Genomic DNA, 11844 nt, shown 5'->3' on the forward strand with positions numbered 1-11844 from the left:
AGATCCCGGCCTAGTATTTCCAGACGTGACGTACGCGTTCACACAAACTTATAAGTAAACTTATAACAAGAGAAGACACTGTCACAAACATACAAGAACTGTCGGTTTGACACCACAACAGCACGAGGCCAAATTAAATCCAGGACGCGCGCGTGCAAGCGCGTTACCGATACCCTCCCAAGTTTTTGTGGACATAGACGATGCCGTCGACAGACTCCTCCCAATCCTTACCCCTCTCACCAAGCTTTGCGAACCTGTTTGTGTAATACGTGAGGAGTCAGGAGCAATGTAAAGTGGCTTTGATAATGATATAGAGGGTCGAATAATACGCATAATTCAGTGTCCTTCGCCTGTCCTTGCAAATACTATGCACAGGAATGACGCAAGCACGTGATGACATGAACTAGTAGTCCTCCATTGCATGGAATTAGCTGCGTGACCCGGTCGAGCCTGACTCTCGGAAGCATGTTTGTCGGCCCGGCCCGGCCCGCCGTGCTGGCGTCTTTTGTCGGCCCGGGCCCGGCCCGGCGCGGAGCACACAGCCAATAACCAGCCCGGCCCAGCCCGCGGGCCGGGTCGGGGGCCTGTGCACGGCTCTAGTACCGACAACCTTTCCACGAAATGGCGTAATGTTATATGAGTATCCCAGTCTCGTGTAGTAGCTCTTTACCTATAACTTAAATATTTCGCCAAAGGCGTGAACAGGCACAGAAACTCGACCTCATTGACATGATACAAAGGTTTTCCAGTGTTTCGAACATTTACTCATTATATTCTTGGAGGTATGTCCCATTTGTACGACTAAAGAAGTGATATGACGACGCAGATGATAGCGAACCCGGGCTGGGGGAATGATATCAACCACGTGAGAGAAACAGTTTGGGAGCTCGTTGTTGGCCACCTAAGGGATGACGATGATGAAATATCAGTGGTAGTGCCCGAAGTCTACGTGATTTACGCCCGTGTGACGTTTTGTTTCTGCAACATCAACTGACCAAGGCCGTGCATTACGTGTCGACCTCCACTCATAGCTGCTGTTATCATATCACATGACAACTACAGCTATCATGAAAGTGTCAGTGCTGTAAGGTGGAATCTATGAAGTTAGCGTTACTGTCAAACAGTATATTCCGCAGTACAAAGAACATGAACAACACTCACCTGAGAAAGTTTCTGATGTTATGCATAGTGCAGTTTGAAGAATAGAACAGGTGACTCCGACCTCCTAGCCTCGAAAAATATGGTGTGCAGGATGCAGGTGCACCCAGCCTGAAACTCAGATAAAAAAAAAGTTCATTAATTTAAATTTAGCTTTTCATCGTACACTGTAAACTGGAAAACACCCTTATGGGTGTAAACGGCTTGTCCTATAACTGACACCTCTTTTTACACCGTACATGGTCTGGAACACCCTTTTTAGAGGGTGTATTCCGTGTAAATCACCCCTGGAAAGGGCGCTTTTCTTTGAAAATGCCCTCTTTTGCACCCTTTAAACACCCTTTTAGGAGGGTGTAAGATCGTTAAACACCCTCCTAAAAAGGTGTATAAAGGGTGCAAAAGACGGCATTTTCAAGGAAAAGCACCCTTTCAAAGGGCGTTTTACACGGGATACACCCTCTAAAAAGGGTGTTCCAGACCATACGGTGTAAAAAGCCGTCCAAAAGCCCATAAGGGTGTTTTTCAGTTTACAGTGTAAATGCTTAAAAATGAATGAGTGGAGAAAAAACTCGTTAACGTATGCAACCACTTTCGAGTCATCCAATTATTACTTCTCTTGTTTCCTCGATTCAGGTGTAAAGGCAGCACCAAAAAGGCGTGCGCCATGGGACAAGTGAGTTACACCAAAAAAGTGTTACAAAACTCTACTGTGCAGGGTACTTGAAACCGCAACTCCCCCCACCCCGCTCCTTCTCAAGTTAAACGCCTGGGTCACATGACATTGGTTCGTCCCCAGGTGGAGTACGCTTATGTCCAGCTCTCACTTGGCGAACGCCTGACGAGCCGTCGTGAACGGCCGGCGGAAGTAGAGCTGCATTTCCGCCGCCAGGTCAAGGCGCACGACTTTCATGTTCCCAACACAGTGACCTTTGTCTGTGTCACCTTATTGATCGCCAACGTATCATTCTCAGGAATATGGAACAAGGTGAAAACTTGGGCGGGTTGGCATGACATTTTAAAATCGATAAAACCCCAGTGCGAAGGTAAAATAAGGGGACGAGACGAACGACGAGACGAACACAAACAAAGCGACGACACACAGCACCTGACTGCAACCATATGAGTTTATTTCTGTCACCTACCTTCCTTTTAAACCCAATACCTCCTCTCCACACTAGCACAGCATCACGCGAGAAAACATTCTACGCAAGAAAACATTCTATCTTATCAGACAAAGTTACAGACGGCACACTTATACACAAGTTCCCCAATTTCTTTATCGTTGAGGCTTCCAAATATACCAACGCCCCTTGTTTCGTGTTTTGATACAAAACTTCTGCGCTATTTAAGTCGGGTTCGCATCCCTTACACCGTGCGAGGTGCCCACCTAGTGTCGTTTCCATTCGTTTCCTATTTTTGATTATGTTCCCTTAGCCTCGTGTTTAAGCAACGTGTTGTCTGTCCTACATATTTCTACGCACATTTTAATGGAATACAATATACTACCCCTATAGCACACTTAACGTACTTTGTTTGATGTCCAGCTTTACAACCAGTGTTCCGCTCCTTATTTACCCTATTAAGTAGGGAATTAAGACCCCTCCCCTTTCTAAACACGACATCTACCCCAAACTCCTTAGATAATTTCTTTAACCTATGCGATGCCTTATGCACATACTCAATGACGGCGAACTTATCCTCCTCTCTAACCTTTTCTCGTTTGTCTCCTTTTACCAAGCGTGTTAACACACGACTCAATATATCAGTAATAATTGCTTTCGGATAACCAGCCCTCTCAAGTCTATGTATCTGCGCAGCACAACTCGCCCCTCATAACTCACCCTCAACTCATAACTCCAGTACCTCCACGGCGGTAAGAGTACACCCAAAGTGCTTTAAGTACTACTCAAGTACCGAATACTTCAAATACTGCCCATCACTGCGTCTTTCCGTTGACTTACGTGCGCCAAAATAGCAGTATTCATCAGCACAGAGCTTCACATGGATGGTAAGTTGCAAACGACAATGAGGCTGTTTACTCACAGGCGTCCGAGCTGGAACCCAGCGTAAGGCAAGGCGTAAAAAATATTCGCAATGTCGTTGACGAGAACCACCTTTCTTTCGTCGTTACATATTCCGCCCTCCCACGCGATACCTGAAAATAAACAGGAGAGTGTTATTCTCTCGCTCCAAACATTGTTCCCATTGGTCCCGTTACATTGTAATGGGACCCATTCCTTCATTCCCCGCTTCCCCTCCAGCAATGGGGGAGAGTATCGCCCCCGGCGATGAAACTCCCCACCCATCATCGTGAAATAAAGTGGTTTGTTGTCTCGCTCCAAAAGCAATATCTGTAAGACAGCGGGGAAAGGAAAAAGGAAACTGGGGTGGGGGGGAATATACATTTATTGAAAGGAAAGGTCTGCTGAAGAAAGAAACTGATACGTCGCAGGACACATTGGCATCAGATGAAGGACAGCGACACAGCTGTTCATGGGCCGGTGGCGTCTTCCGCGAAGTGAAGCCACATGAGCGTCTGTAGGCCCTCGTCGTCAAAGCTGATGCGCCTTAGGATAGCTCCGCTCCATGACACACCCAGGGATGGGAACCTTTACCTTGTTCGGCTTCAGCTCCGCAGCAGCGCAAAATATCCGTTCCAACCGGTTTGAACCGGTAAAACTTGTTCGAACCCTTTCAGTAAGTGAATTTTGAGCAGATTGCCTTGGGGGTAAAAGCAAGCTCATCCTTACGATTTGCAAACAGCACAAACGTACTATTGTTGTTGTTGTTGTTGCGGATACAGCAGCGGTTAACACCAACACGGCGTGTTGCAGATCTACATTTCAGGTGCAGCGTTACGGAGTACTCTACTCATTATGCTCATTCATCGTATACACCGTGTTACATCCTGCTCAGGGACTGGCCGTTATTTCACAGCTCAGAATCAAACCTGCAATGGGGTTGATGGACGACAGAAACCGCGTACAAGGAAGCCTACAACTGCCAAAAGGACGACCTCAAAGCTAACACAACTGAACGAACGAACGGTAGGAAACACCTCGCGTACTTGGGTTGTAGCTTTGTTTAGTTCAGTTTCGGTTTCTAATCTGTTTGGCATCGCGGTGTAAATCGTAGTTCCGATCCCTCACAACGCATATTACGCCCGAACTGTTTCGGAAAGCGGTAACCGTCAAAATTTATTTCGATTGGCTTCAACGAGAGAGAAAAAAAAATGGTTCGATTCAGTTTAGGTTGAGCGAAAAACGGAGGTTTTTAGCGGTTTTCGATTCGGGTTCAGTTTCTGTTGCGAACCCTACTCACACCACGGCACCGGTGCAGGAAAAAGTCAAGAGAACGGGCGAGGCAGTGTTAAAGGAACACTGAGGTGAACCCAATTTTTTATTTGCTTTTTCTCTTTTCGTTTTTCGGTGCAGAGCGTTCTCCAACGAATAAAATGAGTTCCTGCGTGGGAGCCAGGCGCGCACGTGACCTACAGAGCTCGCGCGAGGGCTCTGTTCCGCACACATTTGATAAATCATTCTCCTCGCGAAAAGAGCGCATCGCAGAACGACAGGTCGTCGTGACGTATACTACTCCCCCCACGTGACCAGTGACGTACTGCGACACGGCGCAAGCACGTATAAGGTGCGCGTGTGCGAAGAAAAAAAGAAACGAAGAACCAGGCACGGAGCCTTATGCAGAGCCTCGGCAGAGCATGATGTCGGCAGTCAGCGGCTGCTTTCTCCGACCGTTTTTTTTTTAAATTCCTATTGCGCACCGCAGGTCGAAAATATTTTGCATGGTGAATCCTGGTGGACGACCTGACGGACGAGGCAGGATTACGAGCGATGTTAAATGTAACCGCATTGCTCCTTTTAGAGAAGAGCAGGCGGTATTTTGAAGAGAGTTTTCTTCCGGGCTCTCACAGGGACGGTCCCTGTTAAAAATATCCGCTGATCTCGTCCTGATGCGCTTCCCTTAACAGGAGTCAATTTGTGGGAGTTGCCTCTTTAGCTACAAATGCCTTACTGCGGAAACAAAGTCGCTCACACCAGTTTAGGAACAATGAGACTAATAGGTTGCTGAGGAATCTCACATTCGGCATTGAAGAGCAGCATCAACAGAACCGAGGAATACAGACTTTGCACGCAGTCAAGGTATTGATGCGAGTAGTCCTGCGAGGACCACCACCCAACTGTGTGCAGGGGGCGGCATGTACATGTGGACACATAAAGAGCGGCCACCAGAGTGACTGGGTGAGACGGGGATAACGTGCGTACCGAGCGAAATTCACCGAAAACTATCCTATGTGCGAGTGCCATCTGTTTGAAAAGACTGCTGGGAAGCTTGAGGAGCACCTCAGAGGGCGCATCAGGTGGTACGAGTCCATTACATCTCAATCCTTATCAAGGTCTTACAAATACTGTGGCCAGACCCAATCTGTGTCTACAATGCTTTGTCTGGTGAGTAACAATTTCTTTTCATGCTGTTCAATCCAGCCTCCCTCAACTGATACTACTGCTGTTTTGTATTGCCAACTGTAGGATGGGAGAAGCGTAAGCTTGCCCACATCACGGTTCAAAAATAGTACTGCCCTCGCCCTAAAAACGGTACACACTAAACTTTTTTACACCCTTTCCAGTGTAAAAATGGTGTTTGATAACTCACACCTATTTGGGTGTAAAGTCTGTAGGGTGTAAGCAGTTACACCCCCTAGAGCGGTGTACCTGGTTCGTCCCCCTAATGACCACTGGGAACGTACTAGGCAGGGTGTCCCAAGGAAAGTGGCAGATCCCAATGAGCAATCAACGAAAACCTGAGGCTATACTTGTGGTACTTGAGTTACATAAAGGTGCACGTCAACAGTAACACCTGTTTAACTCTGGTACCATAAATATATAGCCTCAGGTTTCTGTGTATCACTCTCTTAGGGTGCTCTGGTCCACTTTTCCTGCGCCACACTGTATATATAGGGTCTTGGTAGTTGGCCTGGGTAAGGAGTCGGCTGACATCATTTGCATATCATGTAATTCTGTGCAGTTCTAAGTAATGTGCATGATGTTCAGTGCCACACTTAAAAACACTGGACTGCATGGACTATCCTCACAGCACAGAACGAACAGAAGCTAAGGTGCATAAGTCCCATCGCTGCTAAAATTACAGAAATGCTGTGTGCAGCTCACCCGCCTTTTACACCCTATGTGCCTGATGACCTTCTCACGGAGGGGTGTAAAAAGCAGGATGGAGGGCGTAAACAGCAGGATACACCCACTTTGCACTCAAATGGGTGTTAGACCGTTAAGTGTGGGGTGTAAATTGTGTAATACGCCCTTTTAACAGCTAAAGAGGTGTGAAATTTTTTAGTGTGTAATGATCATAATCCACAAACATCGCATTTTTATCAGCATTAATCGCGATGTCTACGAATGCTTTCGTGCACTGTATATCGACACCTCAATAGACAGACAATAGACCTCAATAGACAACGCCGCTGGTGTCGTACCTTGAGGACTGTACAATTTCTTGCCGTGGCTGTCCCTTGTGAAAACCTTCCGTCTGCAATATGGGGAAAACCACATTTATTATAGTACGGGACTAGAAAGTACCGGATAATACTCACCCGCAAAAAACAAACACGATGTCTGACGAATTCATCTCCGGTCGTGTGCTGACGAATTTTGCGATCGAACCGAGACTTGCGTTGAAGTCCACCTCGTTGTCAACCAAGGTAAGAGCGGGTGTAAACCCCCCCTCCTACAAGTACGGACGATCCACCACGTTTAAAATTGCGGGAACTCTCGTAGACTTAAAAGATGTGGCGACAAACATGTCATCATGTTCCAAGTCCCAGGAAAGCATCTTCTGAACCGTAATATATATACACCAAACTTGGTTACTGGACTAAATCAGCAATAATACGTTCGGAAAAAGAAAGAAAGAAAAACCACGCGCGTTGAAATTGTATACAAACTCAATCTAGAAAGCGGGAAGTTGGTAGGGCAAAGCAAGCATAGCAAAAGCGGCAAGCACACTGGAGAAGCGGGAGGAGAGATCCCCAGCGCGCTTTGCTCCGTGCACTGTAAACTGAAAAACACCCTTATGGGGGTAAATGGCTTGCCCTATAACTCACACCACTTTCTACACCGTAGGGTCTGGAACACCATATTTAGAGGGTGCATTCTGTGTAAAACACGCTTTGAAAGGGTGCTATGCCTTCATAATGCCGTCGTTTGCACCCTTTATACACCCGTTTAGGAGGATGTTTAACCTTACATCCTCCAGTGGCTAGGTGCTTGCTGTACTGTTTGGGGGGTCTTCTTGGGTTTTGCTCAGACGCTTTCAGACATATGTCGGCGCAGTTCCCTTAGAAGTCGGCCCAGGACGTACATTCATTTCCCTCTGTGCGTCAGTCGTGACGTTGCCCACCTCTGTGAGTGTCACAACGGCCAGCCCATTCTCCAGCGCCACCAGCACCATAAGTAGAGATCAAGACTGTGGCCTCAGCCACCGACAGCTGTGAGGATCGTCGCGCTTCCTGTGGCGAGCGGTGTGTAAGACGAGGGACGGCGTAAAATATCTCGCGTGCATACGCTGCTTCAAGAACAGTATGCCACGGCCATGAATTCTGCGTGCAAAAATCTCGTATATTAATCCGTAAAGCGCATAACTACATCCGCTGCATCTGAGCTCCTTTCCGTGCCGTAAACAGGACATGCAGGCTGGACGTATCCCCTCCGACACAAGGTACGCACCCCCTGAGGAAAAGTGCGAAAATCCATTTTTAAAGAGAAACCCTTCCTACAAAAAACTATCCATAGTCTGAAGAACAAGCATGTTGTCTACCACGATGAAAGCATAGCAGTTGATGGAACACACGCGATCATATCTAGTACTCTCATTTTCACCGTGCAAGCTACCGTCCACCACCAAGCTACCGCACCAAGCTACCACAAGCGGAGCAAACGCGCAGAAACGCACTTGCAAAGTTACGAAATGGCGAAGAACGGGCACATGATGATTCCGGTACACCCACAAGAGAGCAAACGAAGCGGGCTTCCTGGCGGCGCCTGCACGTGTGCTGCCATACCGGAGCTCGTTCACAAGTGGTGTTGGCTGTCCCGTGTGAGCTGAAGCAGCGTCAGCATCACTACCGCCGACCAATCGTCTCGTTCATCGTGGCATCGCCCTTGCACAAAAGCGATAGCCGCGAGGGAGGCAGGGGAGTTCAGCGGCGAGCGTTTATTCATTAACGTCTATGAATTCTTTTGTCCTGCCTTTTACCGGCCTAAAGTTTTAATAAACTTCTATCTTGCATTTGGTAACATATCTGCGGTTCTGTTGGTTTATTCATCAACATCTGTCCTCGCCAAATAGGGACGTCATCTGGGTCGCCACATTGTCATTACAGGCCTCCAACGACCTGCGGGGCCACGCCGTCTTCTCATTTATGCCTGACATGGGGCAGCCGACAGGATCAGCAGCATTCCATTCTGTTACGAGGGAAGAATGTCTTTTTTTTTCATTCGTTTCTATTTTTTATTTTTTTTTTATTTGCCCCTGCATGAGGCGTGCTTTAAATTCATTGGGTCCGATTCTCCTGCGGCACCTATTCTAAAGTTTTCAGTAGTCACTGTTATGTTCATCTCCTTTTCGGAGCATGATAAGAGTTTCCCGAATTTGTCTCTGAAGCTGAAACCTCTCGGACGCCAGCAACATTTCCTTACCTTGCACGCTTTCTTTTCGTCGCTGCACATCATTCTTTAAGGCTTACTAACGATTTATCCGAGGTGAACGTTATGCATTTACGCATTTTAAGGTTCCAACCAATAAGGCTAGCGTTATCCAGACGTCTTTTCCACTTCCCCGTTAGTCGTACGCAGTTACGGCGTAATACTTTGCCACCCACGTCTCGGCCGTCAACGACCAGCGGGTCCACGTCATCATCGTATTTATGCCCGACGCCCGATACGCAGGACGTAGCGTCGCTTCTCTTTGCTGACTTAACGTCACGATTCATACTGCGCGTGTCCCGCGAGCGTACATATTTTGTGGAATTATAAATGGGCGCATCCTAAGAAAGTCCATTCTTACTAGAAGGCAGACATTGCGAACATCGGCTACCCGCTGTCAGCCACTCCGCCACTCTAAGGTCAGCCCTCGTTCTGAGACTGGAACAAAAAGAAGAAAGAAAAACAAACGAACACAACACAACTCTCGTGGTCTGTCCTCGGAAATCCAGACGGCAAATGGAGTTGAACCAGGTACCTCCTCGCTCTATTGGCAAATAAATAAAAACAAAATGAAAGGATTACACTATGCGGCTGGTGGCTTGCCGACGACATACCAAGCAGCCTCATCCAACGAATGGGGCACAACATACTCGCTTCACGTGCTCTCCTCAAAAACATGTAAGGGAGTGTGTGAGGAGAGCGAGTGCGCGTTTCATTCGTCGAATTTTGTTCGTTGAAATTCGTTAAATGAGGATATGTACTGCTTGCGTAGCATAGTGGTTAGCGTACCCGAAGGGTAACCGAGAGTTGCGTGCTTGGATTGCTGAAGTTCTCCGGCTTTGTCACCGAACGTGGCAAAGTTTCGACAAGCCAATCACACGCTGGAGCTAATACAGGAACAGTGTAGTGGCCTCGCCACCAATGCATCCACCACGAAGTATATGCTGGAACAATGCTTATACCCTCGCCTACGTTACGTCGCCGTGTTCTAATTGGCTGTATCTCCACCTCCGATCACTTCCTGGCCCTGCGCTATGGCGCGGTGAAAGCTATTAATAGTAGGGAAGCGAAGATGCAATGCTGGCACAGCCCTCACCACAAATTTTACATAGCGAGCAATAATTATTCTACGGTGTGTTACTCCAAGGTCCCCCTTGCCAAGTGGGGCGGTATAATAACTTTTCATTTTCGTAACTATACTTGGAACATCGGCCATGTCCTGAGCAAGGAGCCCCTCATTTGCAAACTTTACTTTGAAGTTGGAAATTTACGAATACGGACCATCGGCGAAAATATTCCAGACAAAGTCTTCCTCCGAGACTAATTTCTTCCAGTAATTATTTGATATTGGTTTAGAAGATTGGGGCGCGAATAATAACGGTGCCGTCAGGTTGGCCTGCCATTAGCCCATAGCAGGCCGTCGTAACCGGCGTAAATGAACGCAGTTTTTTAAAAGCCTTTATTTTTATTCCGTGTTTGCGCCGCGAAGCAACCGTGGCTATGAAGCGCGTACAGATGTGAACAGAGGGAGAGAGGACAGCAGGAAGGAGTGGAGGACAGGAAGGATTAGTATGCGTTCGCCTCACGCAATGTATCCTCTCTGAACACAGCAAGTCATACAGCAAAGTTTGGCTAGGGCTGTAACCAGCGGAAACTAAAACGCAAGATCGCGAAACAGAAGTCCTAAAGCGGTCACCACCACGAGATGTGGTTACCTCCTTCTATGGAACCAAACGACATCAACTTCGGCACTTCTATAGTTCCCGGAATTTCGGGAACGAAAACTGCAGACATACCCGAGTTCGGATTTCCAACAGCAGCTCCCCAGAGCGCGCAGAATATAACGAGACACCTGTTCATTTTCTGGAAGGCTGTTTTCGTGTTCCGCTCGATAGCTTCAGGCTCAATACCCAGACATGGCGTACCCTGACATAATATAACGCTTCAGTAACAATAGAGTACAGCAGATTTCAGCAAACACCAGATATGCCACGGGTTAACACGTTTCAATTTCTTTCAGGCAATGCAACAATGGTGTAAAGTTGCGGCTAATTTGTACGATATAACTGTAAGAACTTTTCTTTGAACTTTAAAGGGCAAATCAATGTTTAATTAACGAGCATATTGAAATGAAAGGCTTCATAATCACAACGTGACCTTGTCCGCATTGCACCGTTTTCTTCCAGGAATGGAACAATGCTTGGCATTAACACGTACTCTGTGTGTTCTGGTGCTTCAACAAGAACGCTGTAACACGTGTAGCTCTTGCGTTGCTGGCTGCAAAATTATGCCTTCGAATTCGCGTGTATACTTTTGTTGCAGCCTAACAACTATTTCGGACACTATTTTGCGAACCGGTCCGTGCTGCAGTTTCGGAGGACAGAACAGCGTCGCCACATCTACCGATTTCTGTGGAGATCTTACAGATCTACAGTTACATAGCTCCTTCAGGTCATTAACATATGTGGCATTCAAGTCACTCCGACGGTCCCTTCCTCGTACTCCCGGAACGTCGGCAGAATGGCGGGTGTTCACAAGCATTTTTCTGACGACGAGATACACGCTTGCCCCGCCGCTGCTGGCGTTACCGCTGTCCACTGTCAGTACGTGGCTCGCCGTTTTGACTATAGCACAACAACGAAACTTGTCACAGACAGGGTCATCCTCACTTTCTCCACAGAAGTGATACCGACATACCGATCCTGATACCGTCGACATTGGAGTTTACACGCATAAAGTTACCGAACACTTCGAAGTAACGCCATGCTCTTCTTGTCAGCGTTTTGGACATGTGTCTAAACACTGTCGGGGCCCCATTCCCTGCAGAACGTGCTCTGGTCCGCACGCCCAGGCTGATTGTACTACAGGACGCGAATCGAAATGCGCCAAATGTACTGGCGCTCACTCAGCCGCTTACTCCGGCTGGCCACGCCGCCGCACAGTGCAACAAACAGTC

At 47.6% G+C, this 11844-nt stretch overlaps 1 protein-coding gene across 1 annotated transcript in view; it reads right to left on the reverse strand.

Moving 5' to 3' along the window:
- The window catches only part of LOC135377123 (uncharacterized), a 50484-nt gene extending 39704 nt beyond the window's left edge, over nucleotides 1–10780 (reverse strand). Inside the window, exon 1 of the mRNA XM_064609431.1 lies at nucleotides 10685–10780. Within this exon, the coding sequence (XP_064465501.1) occupies nucleotides 10685–10748 (64 nt within the window). The 5' untranslated portion in view covers nucleotides 10749–10780. The remainder of the gene's footprint in view (nucleotides 1–10684) is intronic.
- Between the last annotated feature and the right edge of the window lie 1064 nt (nucleotides 10781–11844).

Source organism: Ornithodoros turicata, chromosome 1, assembly GCF_037126465.1.
Source record: "Ornithodoros turicata isolate Travis chromosome 1, ASM3712646v1, whole genome shotgun sequence".
Classification (NCBI taxonomy): Eukaryota; Metazoa; Arthropoda; class Arachnida; order Ixodida; family Argasidae; genus Ornithodoros; species Ornithodoros turicata.